At 39.3% G+C, this 24,784-nt stretch overlaps 2 protein-coding genes across 7 annotated transcripts in view; one reads left to right on the top strand and one right to left on the bottom strand.

The window, feature by feature from the left end:
* The window catches only part of si:ch211-166a6.5 (clustered mitochondria protein homolog), a 31,499-nt gene extending 10,228 nt beyond the window's left edge, over positions 1–21,271 (bottom strand). Inside the window, exons 1-20 of one of the 3 annotated variants that reach the window (XM_062050829.1) lie at positions 21,149–21,271; positions 19,564–19,700; positions 17,543–17,652; positions 17,086–17,257; positions 16,112–16,249; positions 15,865–16,019; positions 15,619–15,773; positions 11,259–11,375; positions 10,492–10,624; positions 10,320–10,412; positions 10,077–10,243; positions 8,451–8,630; positions 6,239–6,667; positions 6,084–6,157; positions 5,903–6,007; positions 4,553–4,653; positions 4,317–4,469; positions 4,150–4,212; positions 3,841–4,073; positions 3,662–3,746 (exon numbers count right to left, since the gene is read on the bottom strand). In XM_062050829.1, coding sequence (XP_061906813.1) covers positions 3,662–3,746; positions 3,841–4,073; positions 4,150–4,212; positions 4,317–4,469; positions 4,553–4,653; positions 5,903–6,007; positions 6,084–6,157; positions 6,239–6,667; positions 8,451–8,630; positions 10,077–10,243; positions 10,320–10,412; positions 10,492–10,624; positions 11,259–11,375; positions 15,619–15,773; positions 15,865–16,019; positions 16,112–16,249; positions 17,086–17,257; positions 17,543–17,652; positions 19,564–19,618 — 2,718 coding nt within the window. In that variant the 5' untranslated portion in view covers positions 19,619–19,700; positions 21,149–21,271. The other 2 variants (XM_062050827.1, XM_062050828.1) reach the window with 2 other exon arrangements.
* ddhd2 (DDHD domain containing 2) overlaps positions 20,639–24,784 on the top strand; it is a 37,419-nt gene continuing 33,273 nt past the window's right edge. Inside the window, exons 1-2 of one of the 4 annotated variants that reach the window (XM_062050830.1) lie at positions 20,639–20,813; positions 21,178–21,319. In XM_062050830.1, coding sequence (XP_061906814.1) covers positions 21,200–21,319 — 120 coding nt within the window. In that variant the 5' untranslated portion in view covers positions 20,639–20,813; positions 21,178–21,199. Of the gene's footprint in view, positions 20,814–21,177; positions 21,860–24,784 lie in introns of those variants that run through there. The other 3 variants (XM_062050831.1, XM_062050833.1, XM_062050832.1) reach the window with 3 other exon arrangements.

Raw genomic sequence — 24,784 nt, 5'->3', positions numbered from 1 at the left:
GACACCTTAAGGCTCGTCTAAAGTTTGCTGCTGATCACATGGACAAAAATAAGACCTTCTTGAGGAAAGTTCTGTGGTAAGATGAAACAAAAATTCAGCGGTTTGGCCACAAGACCCAGCAATATGTTAGGAGAAAATGTGAGGCCTTTAATCCCAGGAACACCAATTCCTACTGTCAAGCATGGTGGTGGTAGTAATATGCTCTGGGCCTGTTTTGCTGCCAATGGAACTGGTACTTTACAGAGAGTAAATGGGACAATGAAAAAGGAGAATTACCTCCAAATTCCTCAGGACAACCTAAAATCATCAGCCCGGAGATTGGGTCTTGGGCGCAGTTGGGTGTGCCAACAGGACAATGACCCCCAACACACGTCAAAAGCGGTAAAGGAATGGCTAAATCAGGCTAGAATTAAGGTTTTAGAATGGCCTTCCCAAAGTCCTGACTTAAACCCCATTGAGAACATGTGGACAATGCTGAAAAAACCAGTCCATGTCAGAAAACCAACAAATTTAGCTGAACTGCACCAATTTTGTCAAGAGGAGTGGTCAAAAATTCAACACAGAAGCTTGCCAGAAGCTTGTGGATGGCTACCAAAAGTGCCTTATTGCAGTGAAACTTGCCAAAGGACATGTAACCAAATATTAACATTGCTGTATGTATACTTTTGACCCAGCAGATTTGGTCACATTTTCAGTAGACCCATAATAAATTCATAAAAGAACCAAACTTCATGAATGTTTTTTGTGACAAACAAGTATGTGCTCCAATCACTATCACAAAAAAATAAGAGTCGTAGAAATTATTGGAAACTCAAGACAACCATGACATTATGTCCTTCACAAGTGTATGTAAACTTTTTACCACGACTGTTTATAAAAATTAAAAAAAATCCTCGATGTGGTGAAGCCACAATATTTGAAGCGGGATGTGGCTAGGGACGACTGTAAATGTGCATGGCAGTCTTTAAATTCTACAAATGACAATGTTCTCAATCTTTTTATACTACAGTATTGACATCAGATATGTCAATTCAAAATATTGGCAATTACAAAGTCGACTTTTTGCGTCAGCCTGTAGCCTCGTTTGTTAGAATTCAGTTACGCCTGAGTGCGTCTTTCAGTTCAATGACATTAAAGTGAAAGGAGTGATGGAAATTGTGGAAATACTACTCCCAATAGAAATGTAGCGAATGGATAAAGAAACTAGGTTCTGGGTGTTCTGAATCATTAAACCCAAATGCCTGATATATGATAATTTATTTTTATCCACCCACATGTTCATTTTGATATTATCTTGTTCTTTTTTTTATTATGTGTGTTTAAAAAAAAAAAGAAGCTAAATAAAAAATTCCAATATCACAGCATGCGACGTCACAGAAGCTCTGTGGTAAAAATTGAAAGTGACACAGAATTGATAGTGTTTCTGGTACTGATCATGTAGCGACAAGAAGCATAGCGATCACAAACAAATAGAGGTGCCTGAAATAACTTGATTCATATACGAATTGTGATTATTTTTTAAATTACGGTTCTTAATCAATTTGAAAAATCCAAAAATGGATTTTTAAAAAGACGTTTTTTAGGCCATCTCAGCGCTTACTTGTCATATGTCAGGAGCCAAGAGAGGCTTTTGTTACCTGTTACGAAAAGGTTTTATTTAAATTTATATACCAAATAATATACAGTGGAACCTCGATTTACGGGTTTTTGGTTCTTAAACAGTGTTCGTAAATAGAAAAGTTTGTATATTGAAGAACATTTGCCCATAAGTTGCAAAACAAGTCCGTATTATAGTAAAAGTTTGTACACTTTGAACACAATATAAAGCGCTATATAATACTTCATATAAAAAAACATATGAGGGTGATGGATCAACTGTCCCTTTAATAATAAAGTACAAAACAGCAACTAGCTTAACTGTGCCACACTGTAGACACGTGCACACACACATTTCTTTTGCCCTGTGGTGCAAAAGACAATCACAAAAAAAGCCAGGTCGCTACAATGATTAGGAATATAAGTAAAACCCCACTTTAATAATAATGAATTAGATTTATGCAGCGCTTTTTTAAAACATGTTTATTGAAATTTTTTGGACGAAACTGTTAACAGAAGTACAATACAATACAAATCTAATGTTATTTGCCCCTTACCCAAAAAAAGAATAATAAAATAAGAATTAAAAAAAAAAAAGAATCACTCAAATAAGTACAAGCAAAAATTGATATAAAGCCACAGACAACTACACTTCTGAATGGCCTCAATATGGTGCAGCAATACACCAAAGCAAACAAAAGACTCATCAATCAACCACAATTCAATCACATCTCAGTCGGGGCCAAGCTGGAGACCAGTCTCTTTTACATATTTTAGGAAACCACCCCATACTTCCCGAAACTTTACAGAACGGCCATCTAATGTCAGCCTAATCTTTTTCAGTTTGAGAAAATAAAGAACATCTTTAATACATCGGGTGTGGCAAGGAGGCGCTGTTGCCTTCCAATTTAACACAATAAGTCTTCCAGCCAACAAAGTGGTGAATGCTACAAGATTATTTTGGGATTTGCTAAAAGAGGATGACAGAGAGGCTACCCCAAATAGTCCATTTAGAGGATTCGGATGAACATTTTCGCCCATTACCAAAGACAAAGTATTAAACATTCCAGTCCAAGAGCTGCACAGGGATGGACAAAGCCAAAACATACGTATTTAATTATGCAGCACTTTTTTTAGACACTCAACATTCACACATTTATGGTGGTAAGCTGGATCCCTAAGGTTGCTGACACGGCTGCGCTAACATCTGAGCCACACTATTCCTTACTTTACCTCGTTGGTTAATCTTCATTGCTTCGAGCGGGAGGAGGGGAAAAGGAGGAAATATTGACAACGCTGTGGATACTTCCTGAACCACGCTTGTCCATGGCTTTCTTTTGACTCCTATTGAACTAGCAAAGCTAGAAAAATGTTGTAAGAAGGATAAAAACACACTTAAAAAGCACACAAAGTTTAATTGAGCACAGTAGCTACTGCCTGCAACACTGAGCTGACAAACAATCAGCACCGTCGATCGATCAGCCCGCCCACAATGGCTGTGCTGCCGGGCACAAAATGGCTAAGCTGCGAGGTAGGTAGCCAAGGTTTGTGCACCAAAGCACTCCTAAATCAAAAAGTTTGTACAATGAGGTTTGTAAATTGAGGTTCCACTGTATTGCATTAATCAGTTTAAATTGAGATGCGATTCTAAATCGAATCGTCATCCCATGATTGGCAACGAATTGTGGTAATACTAACATCTGTACTAATAAATGTGTTCACTTCCTATGTTCAAAATACACTAATCACAAAAGCTTGGGAGGTCGGGCCACTGGGCAAAGTCCCCAAAATGCACCTTCACTTCAGCAGATGAACCCCTCACACAACTCGCTGTCCTCCAATAAAGGAGCTGAACTGAACTCACAAGGGTGTGTGAGCAATGACTGGGCCAATAATCTGATTACTCAATCAGACTTGGTACGGAAACCGTATTCTTCATTGTGCCACCTATATCTCAACACCATGAGACCAAAATACATTCACTGATCGTAGAAAATAAGAGCGTACTGCTACATTTGTGTTTTCAATGGACTAATTACAACTTTATATTTCAATTGTTTAATACCTGTACTCCAGTCTTCAAGCAGAACTCTCTGAGCAGGGATATTTTTTGCAGGCTGTAGTGTTCAACCAGTGGGTTCAGACCAGAACTGTCAAAAAAAAATGGCAGTTATAAAACTAATAACAAGCCGTTGCACTGCAAACAAACTTGAAGTCAGAGCAAACAAAAAGCTTCGGCCTTACCCAAGACTCTCAGAAATGCTGTATGTTTCGACAGCATCCTGACAGACCAGGTTCCACAGCTCGCCTGCGGTGAGGGTGCCCCAGGGCGTGGTCTCAGAGGCCCCGGGCCCTCGACCACGCCGCCTTGACTTCTTTTTTGTGTCCTCTCCCAGTGGGGTGGCTGCGAGATGAGGCACAAATAGGCAGCACAGGAAGTGACTGATAGCTGTAGCTAGACAAGGCACGTCCACTCCCTGCAATGATCAAAATGCCATGACGCAACAAGAAGGCATACATGCATAAGACAGCAGTAAAAAGCACTTAAAATACCTGGAGAAAACTGTTGAAGACTCTCCTTGTTGAGCGCATTAAAATTTCACCTGTGGCCAATCTCTAGTGAAGACAAAGAGTTTTAGAAAATGTGGGTTGGAACTTGGAAAGCAGGTATATCATCAAGAATCGTTAAGCTTAATGGACTATTTTGTTTGCTGACACACCAATAAATGCCTGAGGCGATCTTTGTGTTTTGACTGGTTTATGGCTTTGATCACATGACCAAGATAACGCAGGTTAATGCCTCTCTGGTGTAGCGCCTCTTTTAGAGAAGCTCCGTCCATGGGGCTATCGTTGCTGTGAAGGCAATAATCCACCTGCAAACATATGCAAATAGTTAAAGCCGATGTACAAACGGAGGTTTATACAGCGTAATAATAACAACAATGGATGCACGTACAAAGGCTGGTATCTGGTGGGTGACAATGAAAGCCGCAGCTTCGCGCAGTAACCTTTCATGCAACTTTACTGATGCACTCTCACTACTTGGGAAGGAAACTCCTGAAAACACAGAAGGACAAGCTTACATACATACGTACACATACAGCACAGGCCAAAAGTTTGGACACACCTTCTCATTTAATGTGTTTTCTTTATTTTCATGACTATTTACATTGTAGATTGTCACTGAAGGTATCAAAACTACAAATGAACACATGTGGAGTTATGTACTTAACAAAAAAAGGTGAATTAACTGAAAACATGTTTTATATTCTAGTTTCTTCAAAATAGCCACCCTTTGCTCTGATTACTGTTTTGCAAACTCTTGGCACTCTCTTGATGAGCTTCAAGAGGTAGTCACCTGAAATGGTTTTCATTTCACAGGTGTGCCTTATTATCAGGGTTGATTAGTGGAATTTACTGCTTTATCAATGGGGTTGGGACCATCAGTTGTGTTTTGAATGAGGTGTGTCCAAACTTTTGGCCTGTACTGTACATACATACATACATACATACATACATACGCAGATTCCCTGTACAAACATACATAAATATTGTACATACACATGTCCATATACATACATACACTCATGCATGCAATCATGCATCATCAAACAACCGGGGAAACTGAGTTGAAACAGCACACTGTTAAAGCTTAACCAATTTTTACTATAACAATGTAAAAGGTTAATATAGTCCGCTCCTCTATCTTTATCCCCCCTACCCGGTTTATCTGATTTCTTTTATGATTCAAGTATTCATTACATTTATGTATTGTTGCAATTAAAGCAATTATGATGATAATAGAGGTAATATTTATTATCGATATTTACTATGTTTTAATGTATTTATATTGATATTTGTATTGCTCCATTTGTAATTTGTGTAATAAGGATACCTGTCATTTCTGTGTTATTGCTATCTACTTCATTAACTGGTTCTTCTTTATATTTTGTGGTATCTTATTTGTGTATAAATATTGTATTTGCTAATGTAGTTCTTTTGTTGTTGTCTCTCTGTGTTTTATCCCACCCTTCTCCCCGCAATTTCCCCCTCTGTCTTCTTTTTATCCTCTCCTGCTCCTATCCGGCTGCGCCAAACACTAAATAAATCAATTTAACAAAGTCAAATACAAATAAGGCAACAAGAGAAGTATCCCACACTTCTCTTTTGTACAGCAAATCTGTACAGCAGATATGGGCATCTATATGAACAATATGATTTCGCTGGACATGGCGTATAAAAAAAAAAGGAGAATGCCAATCTTGTTTTAGTTCTTATGCAAATCAAATTTAGTGTCTTCTGTTACCTGGTGAGAACAGATTGGGGCACAGTCGCATCTCAAAGATGACTTCGCTGAGAGAGCCCACCTCTTTACAAGCATCCCTTACAGCTTCAGTGGCCCGAGAGTCACCTCCAAACAGAAATTTGTATATGAATAATGCAAACCCTCCACAATATACAAATATTGTTTTTCAAGCACTTCTTACAAGCTGTTGCACATTCTTCAAAGCCTCCATTCTCTTCCAACTTCTCCCCGGCAAGTTGTGTGAACTGAGTGTGTCTAGAATAAAGCACCAGTCTTCAATAAAATGAAACAAAAAAGAAAGTCTTGATCTATATTTAAAGAACGAATGTAACTCACTTGTGCTGGATGAAAGCCTGCATCAACTCTGGCCTTAGTCTGCAGAGACTGTGTGGAAAACTCCTTGGAAGCCCACAATCCTTCTGATAATTCAGTGGCCAGCCTTCTTTTACACTACTCTTTTCTTCGGCTCCATTGCGGCTTTCTTTCGGTTTCTCTTCTCCACTAATTATCTCATTGTTCACATCTGGACAGTAGTTGGCATCAGCTGGGAAAGTCCTGAACACATCCAGTATGTATATCCTCCCATCAGCCCCCAGCAGTCCCTGAGCATCCACTGATGTGAAAAGCGCTGCCCGTTGACCATTGGGTGCTATGACAACATGTTTCTGCAAGGCAAGAGCTTTGGCAGAGTGAGCCAAGAGCTCGAGCATTCGTCTGCGATGGGGGGACTCCTGGCATCCGGCATTTATTCCATAGAGCAAACCCCTATTCAAGACAAAACAGGATATTCATGTTTTATTTTATTTTTAGCCTTTATTTAACCAGGTAAAAAATCCCATTGAGATCAAGGATCTCTTTTCCAAGGGAGACCTGGCCAAGAGGGCAGCAGCAAGGTTACATTAAAAAACAGTAAACAACACATAAAACATCACATTTACAACATTAAAACTTGCTCACATGACACATGTGCATACAGACAAGGTAGACTGCAATCCTTTCACAGAAGCTTTAAACTCATTTAATGTAATAAGGGTTTGAAGTTTAATATTCGATTGTAGGTTATTCCAAGCCTTCGGTGCTGAAAACCTAAATGCTTTCTTGCCCAGTTCAGTTCTTACTTTGGGGACAAGTCTCTAATGTATCTATTAAGACCTGCGTCACTTGCAATCACGAGTGAATCTAGAGTAGAATCAGTAGAAAGATACCACAACTTTGATTACATTTAGATAAAAGTACACAAAATGTTTTATCTTAAATTAAAAATTGCTTGAAAATATGCAGTCTGTATCAGAACGGCAAGGAGTTTGGAATGATTAATGCTTCTGACAATGTAGAAACAATGTTGAAGTATTTTAAACATATTGAAATACATACAGGATTCTCGTAAAAATGTATTAGGAACATAATACCTTCCAAACAGTGGTGTAATTGGTAAAGTAGGGTGAAGTGGAACAGTCACCCCAATTGCAGAATTTTGATGGCACAGAATTAAATTTACAAGTTTGTAAAATTGTAATCAGATGAACATTTAAAAAAAAAAATATTTACTTGTAATTGATCAACTTTCACAACCGTGTCTGAAATATGCCCATTTTCATTGTATGGTAAAAACTGAAATTTAAATGACAGGAGCCAATTATATATAATCAATATACAGTATATTTTCAACAGCTAATAATTGAAAAATCAGGCTAAATACATACTGTTATTATTAATATACCTGGAAAATAATAAAACTAAAGCAAAAACATTTAAGCGATTGTGTCCCTGCACAGACAAAAGCCAAAAGAGGAAAAATTGGTGAGTGATAATTTCTTGTGTTGTTTTTTTCAGAATTGCAGCGCTCCCTTCTTTCCTACGTTTTTACTCCTGCTATTTGTTTAAAGGGGAACAGCACTTATTTTTGGAATGTTGCCCATTATTCGCAATACCTATGTGAGACAAGAAAACAAGTCTTTCTCTTCTCTGTGCATTCTAAATTGTGAAAAATGGCTAGCCAGAGGAGGCTGACAATGAAGGTATGTTTTTTTTGCCGTAATCTAGTTTTTTACGATTTAGATTGCATAAAAAAGAGAAAGACGTGTGCCGTTGTGAACTACAGATTGTGGATGACAGGCAAAATTCCAAAAACAAGTGCAGTTCCTCTTTTAAAAGTCACTGTTGGTTTTTTTGCTTTTCCAATATTTATTCATATTATGTGTGTATGGAACTGGATAGAGTAATGAACAGTTCCACACACGATGTGACTTTTTAAACAGGTCGACTATGCATTATGCGAAAACGAGCAAGAAGTATAAAGCCCTGAAAGTATGAAAAAGACTAGCAGAAGAGACCCAGGGAGTTACACAGGTCCACATGCTCGGCACAAATATTTTCCCTGGGTGTTGGCAACCCACGCTACTCTATTGCTTCTCATCATAAGATGAAAAAATATATAAAAATCAAGGTTGACTTATAAAGAGAAAGTTGCGCAGAAACCAAACAAGACAAGCCTATTTGGATAGATACGAGTTTGAAGGTGATAAACAGACATAATTATGAAATGTACCGTGAAACAGGAGTGGTCCCTTCCTCCTGCTCAGTGCCTTCCAAACCAGGAGCCAAGCCCTGGGCTGACAGGCGCACTCCTCTGTAGTCGACAATTGCTGTGGGTAGAGTGTGTAACCCTGGTAGTCCTTGTAGTTCACTGTAGGCCTGAACCCCTCTAAGCTCCAATCTTTGAGCAGCCCTGCAAGTAAAAAATCAAATCAAACTTTACTTCTCAAACGCTTTTCCTACGAACTTAAAGGGGAACTGTACTTTGCGTAGCGTTCACAATCATGAGAAAAAAGAGGACAAATTGTTTTTGTTTTTTTCGCTTTCTAACATAAAAATCGGCTTGTTCTAGGTGGTTAGTAATGCAGCTAATGGGAGCGATCAAATCACCCTCAAATCACTTTAAAAATGCATTCAAAAACTGTCAACAATACTTTATTTACGTTCCGTAACCCATATAATAACTAAGCTGTAGCGACATTGTTTTTGTAAGAGTGAACACTGAGGAACTCTTTTTCCATCGTAGTAACACATTGCCGTGCTTCGGTATTAGCCGTAAAAGCGAACTACGGCAAGAGATAAGTTATCTTCTACAACACAAACCGCGTTTCAGTGTGTAATGCACAACACTGCGATACGACATCAATTTGTACTGACTGAAAAACATGAACAATCATTTTACAGTATCTGTAAAGTATTAGCCCACATTTCATGTTTTGTTTGTACACAGCTAGCCAGAAAGCGTATGTACTGTAGTTGTATTAACACGCATGACGTGCTCCGTGTATCACGATCAATATTAAAGTGACTCACTCGATGGAAAGTTGTTCGTCTGGTCCAGCTGGCCGGGGTAAGTGATTTTGGGTAAGCAATCCATTTATGTCAAAATACTGTAGCTTGTCTCCAAGTTCCACATTTATAGTCAAAATCGCTTTCATCCCTCTCTCACGGCTTCCGTCTGCTCCAACGTCTCACTCTTCCTTTGTGCACGCTTCTATAAGCAGCAGTATATTTAGCTTCAAAAGTATAAGGTTGTAAATCCTCGTTTGTCCAAGAATAGTTGTCTTCGTTGTCTGTTACCAAGTCTGCCATGATTAGAAAACACACTTGTGTTTGATTCTGGAAGTACAGTGCTGCTATGGAAACAGAAATCAATGCGCGGAAGAAATCAGTCCCGTAAATGATTACAATTTTACATATTACATATTATTATGAATGTGTCTGTTACTACTTTATATATAGACTTGCAGTGTGTATATAAAATGTTGCTGGGGGGTTTTAGAGTTGTTGGCTTTGAAGGCTACAACAGTGACTCTCATTAGCCACATTTTTCAAGCGTTTTGTATCATCTTTAAAATTGTAAAAAAAATAAAAAAAAGATGTCTGTTGTTGTCTCTCATAATGGTTGTGAACGATAGGCAAAATTCCAAAAAAAAGTGCAGTTCCCCTTTAAAAATGATGCCCTGATTGCCTAAAATCGCCCCAATACAACCAATCATAAGAAACAAAACACAGAAAATATAATGTATGGCTGAGTAGAGGAGTCAGGTAAGGAAACACTATGACAGGAGCCGTTTCAATAGCTTTTATACATGTAGTATTTTGTTGCTCAATATTTATTATTGTGTTGTGTCCTTACCTGCGGCCCCTCTCCCCACCAAACATTGCACTGGCTGCACCCTGGCTCATGAACAAGCCACCAAACAGGAATGCTGGGTCTGCAGGGTTTCCATTGACCGGCTCTGCAAAGCCTTCTACCACAGACTCCGCCCCCTGGGTCACTGTCCTCACAAATGCGCTATTTACCTGTGAAAAGAGTGCTGAAATGTAAATCAAGATATTTCTGATAACACTAAAGGTTAATTTAATGTTTTTTGGTTACCTGTAGGAGAGCTTTTTCCCTATGGAGCCTCTCCTCTTGGTTTGTTTGTGGAAGATCTTTGGCTGCTTGCAGCTCTTCATTCCAGTCTGGAGCCTAACCAAGTGACATAAGCAAGACTTAGTATCAGTACAATTGATGAGAAGTCAGTACATCATACAGCGTTATAAATAACCTGGCTTGCTGGTTGCTCATCTACCCCTAGCCTGCTGAAGGTTTTTCTGTGAGTGCGGGTCGCACAGGGGGGGCCAAGCCAGCACAGGGTCTGATAAGGAGTAGGCATCATCTCGACTTGAGGTGTCTGATGCCTAAAGAAACCAGAAACTAGTTTGACTTTCTACTACAACAAGGTGATCATGAACCACTAAAGTTGAAATAAAATATTTAAGCTGGATGTGTATGCGCCAGTATGAGCACAAAAGCCCAATAGGCAATGTGTTTGTCCACATTTGTTGGCGTACTGTCAGAAATGCAAATGTGACCAATTTACATAAAACTTTGTGGAGGTTATGTTGTGTTATATGTATTACAGCTTTCTTAATGAACCTGGAAATAGTCTGCCGACTAACATGGATGGACAAAAATATTTAAATACAGTGTGATACAATTTTCTATACAGTCATCTGAGTCACAATGCTTTTCTCACCATAGAATCAAAAATAGTACGGCCGATCATCAATTAAGATTTGTGTAATTGAAAAGGAATTCTTGTTTAAGTTATGTTTTAGCAACAATATTTCATGTTGTACCAGGATTGAACTTACTGTTATCAGGACAGATATCCCTTTGTGTGTGAATCAATAATAAAGGCCATCCTTTCACATCGGCTGCATTGTTTTTGGCAGAACTTATACAGCTGATTGCAGAAACTAGTACTGCCCGAATAAATACAAATACGGCTCGCCGCCATCTTTTTTTAATTGGGTGCTACAAAAGTTTTACCTATTTTTACTAAAAGCTAGCTGGAAGGCAGGACTGATATGGCTGAGCAGGTCAGCGAAGCAGTGGCACACTGGAGATGATTGGGCAGGACGAGGGTCAAATGCTTCTTGTGTAGATCTGGAAGAATAAGTCAAGTTAATTAGGTCAAGAACTCTTCATGATGAACAATTTATATACACAGGGAAACCTCGATTTACAGAACTTTTTAATTTACAAACTTTTAGATTGCGCCAAATGTGCCTCTGTGTCCAAACCATGTCTCGGTCTATGAACATTTCATTCATTCATGTGTTTCATTATTTGCCATTCACCAAGTTTTTTCTATTTTGTTTACTTATTAATATGGGTTGAAAAAAGCCAACAAACCAGCCTGGAATATACAATATTATACAAACCCCGTTTCCATATGAGTTGGGAAATTGTGTTAGATGTAAATATAAACGGAATACAATGATTTGCAAATCATTTTCAACCCATATTCAGTTGAATATACTACAAAGACAACATATTTGATGTTCACACTGATAAACATTTTTTTTTTTGCAAATAATCATTAACTTTAGAATTTGATGCCAGCAACACGTGACAAAGAAGTTGGGAAAGGTGGTAATAAATACTGATAAAGTTGAGGAATGCTCATCAAACACTTATTTGGAACATCCCACAGGTGTGCAGGCTAATTGGGAAGAGGTGGGTGCCATGATTGGGTATAAAAACAGCTTCCCAAAAAATGCTCAGTCTTTCACAAGAAAGGATGGGGCGAGGTACACCCCTTTGTCCACAACTGCGTGAGCAAATAGTCAAACAGTTTAAGAACAATATTTCTCAAAGTGCAATTGCAAGAAATTTAGGGATTTCAACATCTACGGTCCATAATATCATCAAAAGGTTCAGAGAATCTGGAGAAATCACTCCACGTAAGCGGCATGGCCGGAAACCAACATTGAATGACCGTGACCACTGTATCAAAAACCGACATCAATCTCTAAAGGATATCACCACATGGGCTCAGGAACACTTCAGAAAACCACTGTCAGTAACTACAGTTGGTCGCTACATCTGTAAGTGCAAGTTAAAGCTCTACTATGCAAGGCGAAAGCCATTTATCAACAACATCCAGAAACGCCGCCGGCTTCTCTGGGCCCGAGATCATCTAAGATGGACTCATGCATAGTGGAAAAGTGTTCTGTGGTCTGACGAGTCCACATTTCAAATTTTTTTTGGAAATATTCGACATCGTGTCATCCGGACCAAAGGGGAAGCGAACCATCCAGACCGTTATCGACGCAAAGTTCAAAAGCCAGCATCTGTGATGGTATGGGGGTGCATTAGTGCCCAAGGCATGGGTAACTTACACATCTGTGAAGGCACCATTAATGCTGAAAGGTACATACAGGTTTTGGAACAACATATGCTGCCATCTAACACGCGAAGTCCCAGAGAAGGGTCAATTGACCTTTTTACCTAGAAAACACACAAGAGGGTCATTTGACGCCTAGTCCCCCCTGTGGACACTCCTTTTGTTATGAAAATGTGGCTGTTAGTGGCACACGGCAGGGGGCCACTTGAGCCTGTGTGGGGGAGGGGACCTTACAGCTCAAGCTTTAGTTCTGAGGTAGGTTGTGTGTGTTTTTGCAAGGATCAACAGAATGAAGGGATCAACACTCTGACATTTATTGTTAAAAAAAATACAAAACAAAACATATTTACAAAGAATGAAAAAGCAACTGTTTTCCCAGTTTTGGTGTGGAGGGTTGTTGCAGAAGCAATTGTTATTTTTGTGTGCCAAAAATAGTTTAAAAAAAAAAATTTACAAAGAAAAAAGCATATTTACAAAGAATGAAAAACCATGTCCATGTAAACGTGACTGACATACATTTGAGCAGTCACTCACAATCCTGGCACTGCCATTGCTCCTTTCGGCATTTCCCACATGTATAATTTTTCTGTCTACCTAGACAAACTGCCCCTAACAGCCTCATTACCATAACAAAATGAGTGATTAGTGTATCCGGGAAAAGCGTCGGGCCAAATGACCCCTCTCTGGGTCTTCTAGGTAGACAGAAAAATGCTGGGACTTCTAGTGCTAAGCGCCGTCTTTTTCATGGATGCCCCTGCTTATTTCAGCAAGACAATGCTAAGCCACATTCAGCACGTGCTACAACAGCGTGGCTTCGTAAAAAAAGAGTGCGGGTACTTTCTTGGTCCGCCTGCAGTCCAGACCTGTCTCCCATCGAAAATGTGTGGTGCATTATGAAGCGTAAAATACGACAGCGGAGACCCCGGACTGTTGAACGACTGAAGCTCTACATAAAACAAGAATGGGAAAGAATTCCACTTTCAAAGCTTCAACAACTAGTTTCCTCAGTTCCCAATCGTTTATTGAGTGTTGTTAAAAGAAAAGGTGATGTAACACTGTGGTGAACATGCCCTTTCCCAACTACTTTGGCACGTGTTGCAGCCATGAAATTCTAAGTTAATTATTATTTGCAAAAAAAAAAAAAAGTTTATGAGTTTGAACATCAAATATCTTGTCCTTGTAGTGCATTCAATTGAATATGGGTTGAAAAGGATTTGCAAATCATTGTAATCTAACACAATTTCCCAACTCATATGGAAACGGGGTTTGTATATACACACACACACACACACACACACACACACACACACACACACACACACACACACACATATATATATATACACACAGCTGATTATATATACATACACACACATACATACATACATAGATATATTATGTATGTGTGGGAAAAAATCACAAGACTATTTCATCTCTACAGGCCTGTTTCATGAGGGTTTCCTCAATCATCAGGAGACATATACATAGATATATTATATGTCTTAATTAGACTAGCCAAAAAAATAGTGCTCGATACCGTGGTAGAGCGTAATATGTATGTGTGGGAAAAAAAATCACAAGACTATTTCATCTCTACAGGCCTGTTTCATGAGGGGTTTCCTCAATCATCAGGAGATTTTAATGGAAGCATTCACATACCATGGTTTATATAGGGCACAGAACGGGTGGGCACAGGCAGGCGTAGGGGCGTGGTGATTGGCTCATGTATTACCTAGGAGGTGTTTCCTTCTGTGACGGCATGCTGATACAATTTCGCTGCGCTTGTTGAGGGATGACAGGTCTGGACGGTATATAATAAACAGTTTCTCTTTTAAGCATAGGTTGCATCTTTTATTACCACTGTTGTAAGGTGTGCTGGATGCAAGAATTTGCCATGTTATTGAATATTCAACATTATGGTCTTTGACAACAAGAACAACATTAAATTGAGCTACAGCTGCATGAACAACATACGACAAATCATTTCAAACCACAACAAAGCAATTGAAAAGGAGCCGTCCACCACCAGGCAGAACGACTCCAAAACTGACAAAGGCTGTAACTGCCACAAGAAACCTGATTGCCTTCTCAACAGGGGGTGCTTACAACCATCAGTCGTTTACCAAGCAAAGGTAACACGCAAGGACATTAACACATCCGACACATATGTAGGATTAACTGAGGGAGTATTCAAAACCAGTTGGAACAATCACAGGGCTTCTTTCAGAGGCAAAAGCCTGCGGAACACTACAGAACTCAGCAAACACATTTGGAATCTCAAAGACAATAATGTTGAATATTCAATAACATGGCAAATTCTTGCATCCAGCACACCTTACAACAGTGGCAATAAAAGATGCAACCTATGCTTAAAAGAGACCCTGTTTATTATATACCGTCCAGACCTGTCATCCCTCAACAAGCGCAGCGAAATTGTATCAGCATGCCGTCACAGAAGGAAACACCTCCTAGGTAACACATGAGCCAATCACCACGCCCCTACGCCTGCCTGAACCCACCCGCTCTGTGCCCTATATAAACCATGGTATGTGAATGCTTCCATTAAAATCTCCTGATGATTGAGGAAACCCCTCATGAAACAGGCCTGTAGAGATGAAATAGTCTTGTGATTTTTTTCCCACACATACATACATAGATATATTATATATACATAAACATATATATAACATTACACACACACACACACACACACACACACACACACACACACACACACACACACACACACACACACACACACACACACACACACACACACACACGCACACACACACACACACAGAGTTTTGAAAGTGTGCATGTTTTTACTTAAATTTGTCCAAGCTTGAACCCATTATTCATTCATGTTCGCATTGTTTATGGGGAACTCTTCTTCACTCTACAAACTTTTCAATTTTTACGAACGATTGTAAGAACCAAGTAAGTCTAAAAATTGAGATTCCACTGTACCACAAAATGAAAATAACAAGATGTCTTAACCTGTTGACAAAGAAACCTTTTGGAGAAGATGTGATGTCACGCCGTTGTCCCTCTAAAGTCACCACAGTGATGTACAGGAAATCTCCTTGTAGCTTCCTGTGTCCTGGAGGAGGGTCCCAACAGCTCAGAGACAGGTCTTTGAGGTAGCTTGGGACCTGGTGACACAAAATATTCCAAAATGTGCTGATGGCAGTGTTTAAGTAGTGAATTCAATATACTGTAGTTGATTCTGTTGGTAAACTTTACCTCTGGTTGGGAGCTATGCGGTAGTAGAGCCATTAGCGGTCTGTCAGAGGAACCAGGCAGTAGATTTTCAGGAGGAGCTGCATCATGGTTGGCTGCTTCTGGTTTTGGGTTGCTTGCAGATCGCTTTAAGCTCCTTCCATTTGGTAAGCTATTGTCTAAAGCAGCAAGTTTGAACATGACTTAAACTTCAGTACTTTAAATGTATGTCACTGAATTGATTGACCTTGACTAAACAAACAGTTGTCACCTGCTGTTTGTGCTTGTGTAAGTGTCTCCAGTAAACTTGGTGAACGTCCTTCCCTCAATGCATCCTGAGGACCAGATGTCCTCAACAGCTCAAGGACTCGAGCCAAATGGTGCCGAGCAGAGCGGACAGTGTAGGGCTCTGGAAAGAGATATTGTCACATTAACCTTAACATGTACCTGCACTGCCGGCTGGAGATGCACTACAATGCATCAATCTACTGGTTTTTGCCATATTACTACTTTGTTTACATTTTTTATATAAGAATACATAGAAATGGTACTGAATATATGATGAAAAAAATCAGAACTTCTTTAAAAGGGAATACATTTAATTTTGGGGCAATATTCTGACCATAAGCACTACTAATACACAACACACTCACTTAAAATCTCTTTAGTGGGTAATGCATGACGTGCAACCACGCTTGCTTACGGATAAATAGATTAAAAATTGATTATTCTTGTCTACAATGGAACTGCTTGTGTACCCTTGACACTTATATATCTGTACCTTAATAGTCCGAGAAAACCTACACCCAATTTCCTTGGTGTACAACCTTGTATACTTTAGCATTTATTGCACCTTAAGGAGATCCTATTCTTTATACCCTCCAGACCTGGGGTGTCCAAATTGTGTATTTCTTATTATATGCAGACCACCAATAGAAAAACAAGCTGCAGGCAAAAATGGCACCATGGCCACACTTTTGACACTCCTGCATGAGATAATACAGGACAGTATTTTAGGTGGTCTATTTGAGTAAGCATTTGTGAATCTGTCATAGTTAAGTAACTGCTATGAGTGTAGTGTAGTCTTAGTGAGCCTGAATTACCGGTATGTTAATTTCAAGCCAAGAGATTTACTTGTTGACAGCAAAATGGTCTTTCAAAATGATAACAATAAATAATGACACTTAAAAACACATTTAAAAGTAAGAGTGTAGAGTACAGAGACAAGGAAACAAAGTCCTTTACCCTCAACCAGACGGATGACGGTTCCAGGCTTGAATCCCTTGAGGTTTTGCAATTCTGCAAGGGGGTCCAGAGTTGCTCCAGCAAAGGCCAGGGACAGGTTGGAGCGTGGGGACACCTCATCTCTTGAAAGCAACGTCGTTATGGCATCTTGAACCAGCCAAAACCCATGGACCTTTATCCCAAGCAAAGAATAGCCACAAACTTTTGTATATTCGTATTATATACACTTTATAAACACACAAAACAACAGCTGTATCAAACATTTTCAACATAAAAAAAACGTACTATTTTAATCGATTCAACAGAAAACAAGTAAGCCAATTGTTTAGGTTATCATTTGCATGGGTGTCAATAACCATAAATATCATGAAATATGATGGATTGAGTCTAATCAAATTCATTGAAATGTTGTTGCTGATTTTAACAACAAAAGGCAGCCACGCAGTTTATTGTGTACCTGGAACTCAAACGGCTCCACTCCGGCTCCGTTGATTTTGACAGAGAATGATGTGTCATCTCCTAGCTTGATAGCAGCAGCATCTTTGCCAGCAGTCACACTGATAGCGTCTGTTTGAAGGGAGAAAGTAAAAAGCCAAATGTATTTCTAACCCTATTAAATACTATATGCTACATTATTGTTAATCGCAAGAAAACACAGAGCAGGTCTGAACTTGATGAACATTTCAATAAATCTTGTTCGCCTAAATACATGTAAAAATGTACAGTTAATACATGTGATCAGTATTGGTGTTGGCTGATCTCACTCAGGGATGATCAGTAACCATAACCATCCGTGCATGTGCCTGTACACCAACAACAGAATTCTTCACAATTAAGAATTTCCGCTGTATAATCTATTGCATGAACATCAATGACCAAATCAATGACTAAGATTTATGATTCTTCATATTTCTGGTAAATGTGCTTTGGAAGGTGAAAGTAAGGCAAGAAAAAAGGGTGTGTCTTTACACATGCACACACATATTACACCCCTCTTACCCCCACAGGGGGAGAGCAGGACCTAGCATGCACAACCTACATTGTGACTAAACCTGTTGAATTTTCCTTTCGGCCTACATGTCATCTAAGGGTGAAGGGACAACCACGCCCAGCCATGGCATTTGGAGACTGCATAAAGCACATAAAAACTGCTACAACATTGCAGTGAAGCATGCATGCGTGCCTCTTACTACACCTTTTCTACGGTGCACGCCCATTTATTAAGAATGTAGTCATTCTACAATAAAACTCCTTGCTGTTAGCGTGGGAGTGGAAAACACCCCAAAACTGATTCTCAGTTTGCAATTGGTTGAAGGAAATTTTGACCGCCAGCCTCTTCTTGATTGGAGGTGACTTACCCGCAGCAGAACTTTATTTCAGTGGTACACTCAAAGTTTGATACCATGCGGTCGTAGGGGTCCATAAAATGAGGTCTCTTTGTATAGAAATTTTTATTTTTTACCCTTTTCTTTTTGAAAGATTACAAAAAAAAACAAAAAAACAAGCTTAATGAAGAAAAAGACAACATTTCACAATCCATGCATTATGCTGATACCTCGTGTTGTTTATGGAAGTAGTGATAGACCAAATTTTACGGTGGTGAAAATAACAGAAGGAATGTTTAAGTTTGTTCAATAAAAAGTTTAGTTATTAGTTATTTAAAAAATGTTTTTTAATTAAACGTTGCTTGAAGAGTCCATTTCGTTGGCACTTTGCGAAATCAATGTTTTCCGTAAATGCAGTATATTTTGGGTCTCCAGCCACTCTAAGCCAACTTCTGGGCCTGTGATAGCCTCACCGACTCCCACGTCACAAAATTGGGTAGGCACTAGTTGGTTTAAATATCATTGGGTCTATACTTAGTTATTTTTGTTTAGTTTTTTTTTCAATTCCTTCTTTTTGCATACTTTAATGAAGATTTACTGTGCAAGTTTGTAAATATGCAATAATTTGGGGAAAAACAACGCGAATGACTATGGTGAAAAAAAAGCCACGATGTAAACGTTCGAAAATTTGCTATACCTGTATAGAACATTGCGTTATAAGGGACTGCACTATATCGAACTTTGAGTGTAATGTCTTGATAACCCTTGCATGTTTAAGGCCTAAAAAGCCACTTTCTAACAATTCTTAGTGATGATGTTGAAAATGGTGCCAATAAATTTAGGAGTAGGAATGCCTTAGGGCACTGTCACCTGCAGACAGGCCAGCACACATTCAACCGTAACCTCTCTATGTGTAAGGGGAGTGGCAAAGGTAAAATAGTTGCACGAGAAGGAACATTCCCATTTTATTCCGGGATATCAGCTTGAGTCTGTGTGAACATTTCAACGGAGAATGCAAAGAAAGCTGCAAAGCAGCAGAAGCATGTTGAATGTCCCACCACCCCCACTTCTCATTCTACAGCCAGGGAGGCACCACAGAAATAGGGAGGAAAAAGAAAGGAAAGGAAAAGCTACATGAGTTTTTAGATGTTACCATTCGCCTTGGCTTGATTTCTTCCTCCTGTTCCTTTCCTCACTTTGTCCTTCATGTTTGCAGTTAATGTATTTGGCTTTCAGTCTTGTAGTGTTTTGGCTTCACTCTGCTGGGAAGTGCTGCAGTCTTCTGTCAGGCTGGAATGCAAAAAGAGAGTCCGGGTAAATGTGCTGCAGGATTAGCCCAGTAGAGTTAAAGTAAATGGCTGTGTAGGGTTGTGACTCCCGTCCCTTTCTCCCCTGCAAACTCAACTTATCTGCTCTACTTGTGTAAAAAAGAAAAAAAAAGCCCCACCCTCTTATTGCTCCACACCAGTTTACTCTGCGTGTCTCCTACACTTTGCAGGGTGTGTCCATGCATTCTATCTGTGCTCACTTTCCCTTCCCCAAACCCCTGGCATGCTTCACACCCTAAAGCCCGGAGGAGAGGTGGGAGTGAGGCACACAGTTTGATTGGTAGCTGTTACACCTCAGTCAGTAAATGTATCGTTTTAGTTTGAACTATATTAGAAAAAACACGTAAACGTACCTTGGTTGACACGCATGACTAAGTAAGAGTCATATTTCAATGAAGTTACTACAAGGAAATGTTTCCGCAAATGGGTGTGTCTATTGTGAGGTTACTCGCACATAGCTGGGCTATTAATTTACAACAAGCAAGACATGTTTGTGCTAAACAAAACATCTGAGTTATGTTCTAAACTGTTGCTACGTACGCTGCGAACCCGGATGTAAAGACATATGGTCACGTGAAGCTTCAACTTACCCAATTCTCCCCAAACGATTTTATATTTAAGGTTGAAATAACTGCGCTGATTTACATGACAAGATGAGTGCCGCAATCGGCAGCTATAAACTTTTTTTTTCTTCTAAAACTTTCACACCCGTGACGTTATATCATGTTTGGGGGCGGCGGTCTGGTGCTTTTAAGTGCTTCTCGCAAATGCCAACTTCGCATGAGCCTTTACTGTATTTTGCCCTTTTGATTTGTAGGAAACAGTCAAATTCAATATGAAACAACACCAAATATATTATTTTATTAAGTAACCCAATTTCTTTGTTATGAATCAGATTTGACTTGTTATTTATGTGGTTGTTTGCGAACGCGTCACGTGTAACGGTTGAATTTCCGATAACCTTAAAGTAGCAGTGTTTGACAGGACGCTGTCCTTGGCTAATGGCTAACTTAGCGAGCTTAACATTTACAAACAATTACTAAGACTCTACAGTAAAGTGTTTTGAATGCTCTTGGTGAGTTGAAGTGCAGTTGTTTTAATTTAAAACACCAACATGGATGTGACAGCCGTGTATCAGTCGTGTTCTGGGTCGCTTTCGAAACCGAGCTAGCATAACACGAATGTTCTGTCTCAATGCCGCAGACAATGTTTGCACATTCGTTATTTTTTATATTTTTTTAAATGCTATCATTATTTGTAATTGTAAGTGTAGTACAATGGCAGCCTTGTTTGGTCATAGTGACACTGGAGACGTATCATCGTGTGCGTCTTTTAATGCACCATGATGATGCATTGAGACAGCTATCAAAGTAAACAAACATTTAGGTCGCAGTCATTTAGGTTAGTCACTGTGTTTGTGTTGATCCGATCTTCCTCAGGTCCCAGCTGCAGGTTGAGCTAATGTCCTTTATTTCTGGCGAGCACGGGGGTAAGTCTCCAACTGCTCCACCTGCCAAAGCCCAGGACCTGTTGAAGAACCCCGGGACGAATGTGACAGCAGAGACCCCATGTGCGGACCCAGTAAGTGCATGTCTTTGTGATTCCTTTACCATGACTCTTTGTAGGTTTCATGAATGGCCAATTGTTGTATAGATGAGCGGAAGCTATTTGTGTCAAGATGTACACACTGATGTGATGAATAATCAGAATCAGAATAGTTTTTATTGCCATTGTTTGAGAACGGGTTCACACTTGGTGCAATCGTGCAACATAAAACACATATAACACAGAAGAGAATAACATGAGCTGTAACGGAGCTATCGGATCTTATTATTATTCATGTGCCTGATGGCTGAGGGGAAAACATTGTTAAGGTGGCGGGAGGTGTAGGTCTGGATGGACCGTAGTCTCCTGCCTGAGGGGAGAGGGGAGAATAGTTTGTGTCCAGGGTGAGAAGAGTCAGCTGTGATCAGACCCACACGCCTCCTGGTCCTGGAGGAGAACAGGTCATGGAGGGATGGGAGTTTGCAGCCAATAACCTTCTCAGCAGCACGTACGATGCGCTGCAGTCGATGCTTGTCCCGGACTGTGGCGCCGGGGAACCACACGGTGATGGAGGAGGTGAGGATGGACTCCAGATGGCTGAGTAGAACTGTACCAGCATCTCGGTCGGCACCTTAAAGTTTCTTTAGCTGCCGCAGGAAGTCCATCAGGGACGTGCAGTGAGGTTTGAGGTTGGGGAGGCACTGACATTGTTTAATAGATGTTATTATAACATCTATTAAATAATTTCAATATTAACATGTCTAAAGGATGCCAGCTGATGCGACAGTAGGTTGCTGACAGCTCAGGCTTTTGACTTGTTTGTCGAGGATGCTCAACCGTCAATCTGCGGACACCAAGTCGAGCCCTAGGCAGTGTGAAGGTGCGAAACAAAGCAAGTTACAAAAGTCCACTTAACCTCTACTTAACTTTTTTATTGAATTAATGTGCTTGAAGCAAGGATAGCAAGTTTTAGATCATGTGACCAAAGATTGTGTACTGCCTGAGATTGTTTTTGCTTTGTTACTCACCCAAAAATGTCTTCGGAACATTAAAGCGGAACTGCACTTTTTTCTTTAATTTTGCCAATCGGTCACAATTATTGTGAGAGACAAGAGCACAGATGTATTTTTTTGGGTTGCATTTTAAAGATAACAAAAAATGCTCGCCAGATGTGGCTATTGGGAATCCCCTGTGTTATATCTTAAGCCCTCTAAAACATCCTTAACATCTTGCTTGCTATTTAATTGCTTTATTGGATGCTTATTTGGAAGTTTACGACTGTGAACTCTGCATTTTGATTAAACCATTCACAACATTGCATCAGGAACTCCATGTCTTTACTAACCAAGCAGGAAGCGTGTCAGACAAGTACAAAACCCATGCTTCAACTTTCAAACGACAGGCCGATACAGAGTCACTACATACACATTAGCAGCAGCACAGCACTGTTATGTGTTTTTCACAGCTTTTGGACGAGAAGTAGTCATCAAATTTGGAAAAAAATCACTTGACAGGTAGAAGTCATTTGGGAACTGTTCAGCTTTTTGAAATAAGAGATGAGTTTCATAGTTTTTTCGCACACTCGTTTGAGGTGTCCGCTTTGAGGTCTGAGTCCCGGATTTAAATTAGGGATTAATTAAAGTTGATTTCTTTGGGCAAATCCAAAAATGAAAACCAATAAAAAAAAATTATGCCAATTATTGTTATTGTTGCATGTTTGGCTATGACTGTACTAACTTCACTAAAACCAAGGTATTGCAATTACACTAATTATTGTATACCAAGGGTTCCCAAACTACATCTCATTGGCTGGATCCAGCCCAACCCACCAGAGTCAAAATACAATTAAAAAACTCCAACTATATATATATATATATATATATATATATATATATATATATATATATATATATATATATATATATATATATATATATATATATATATATATATATATATATATATATATATATATATAGTGCAAGCATGTGTGTATATATATATATATATATATATATATATATATATATATATATATATATATATATATATATATATATATATATATATATATATATACTGTATGTTAACAGGTAAATGGGTTATACTTGTATAGCGCATTCACCCATTCACACACACATTCACACACTGATGGCGGGAGCTGCCATGCAAGGCCCTAACCGCGACCCATCAGGAGCAAGGGTGAAGTGTCTTGCTCAAGGACACAACGGACGTGACAAGGTTGGTATAAGGTGGGGATTGAACCGGGAACCCTCAGGTTGCTGGCACGGCCACTCTCCCAACTGCACCACGCCGTCCCCGAAGTTAATACATATTATATATATGCATATATATATGAGCTGTCAAAGAATAAAGCAATAATAAAATGTTTATTTACCACCGGTATTACAACAGTGTCAAATAAAAAGAATAATGTACAAGCCTTTCGGTACTTTCCTTTTCTGTGCTGTGTTGTTCACATAATCAGAATGGTGATCAGAATGTTTGGATTTCTGGTGATTAAACCAGTACATCTTTGTAGAAGATCCACCCTTTTGCAGTGGCGATTGCTTTAAGACTGCAAGGCAAGCTCTGCTTCCCCTAAATTGTCAAAAAATTAAGTGGTAAAAAATGTAGCCTACTGTTGTGTACATTTCATTGACTAAAGATGCGCTAGAATGCGTTTAACTAATGTTCACTTTCATCAACTTTCCTCTCGGACGCACAGCGTCCCTGGGAGTCTATGGAAAGTGATTAGCCTTGGCTCACTTCCACATGATAATTGGAATATCTGTCTGAATCGGAATCCCTTATTGATAGACAGCAAAATGAGTAAATCAGTGAAATATAATACAAACCACAGAGTGAGCATTTTTTCAAGTTTCATTCTTTTGGCCTGAGTTCATCTGGAGACTTTTCAAACTTTTCTTTTTGACTTTTTATTTATTAAAATTGAATAGTGACACATCTCACATCGAGTAACGCTTAACCTAGTCATTAACATTAGATAAAAGTAACAATGTTTTTCTTTGCAACAAATCCTGATACCTAGCACAACTTGAAAGCTGTTCCAAGCAGCTCTAAAATAGTCTATTGACTCAGCATTGTCACAGTTCACACTGCTCTAGTCCCCATCAATCTCTGTGCTCAGTATTTCTTATTTAGTGTGAGAGTTGGTTGGTGCTCCTCTTCCAGTGGACAAAAATAGCTCCCAGCATTCTTTACCCACTGAGCGACAGTGTGGCAAAATGAAGACACTGCCTTTGTTTCTTGGCAAAGAAATAGCTAGGCTATACATGGAAGTCACACACTGTTTCTCTTTATGGTTTCACACACTGTTAACATTTAGGGACAGGCACAGTGTCCACACTACTGTGTCTACTACAATGTTCAGCTACTGTACCTTTTAATGTTTTTTAGTCAAGACTTGTCCAAAACCATGAATCCTATTTAAATGTTAACAGTCTCCTAACTAGTTTCCTGACTTGGTAATTGTTTAGT

The sequence above is a fragment of the Entelurus aequoreus genome, linkage group LG06 (genome assembly GCF_033978785.1).
Source record: "Entelurus aequoreus isolate RoL-2023_Sb linkage group LG06, RoL_Eaeq_v1.1, whole genome shotgun sequence".
Classification (NCBI taxonomy): domain Eukaryota; kingdom Metazoa; phylum Chordata; class Actinopteri; order Syngnathiformes; family Syngnathidae; genus Entelurus; species Entelurus aequoreus.
The sequence above is the reverse complement of the archived record's forward strand: the minus strand, read 5'-3'. Positions and strand labels throughout refer to the sequence as shown.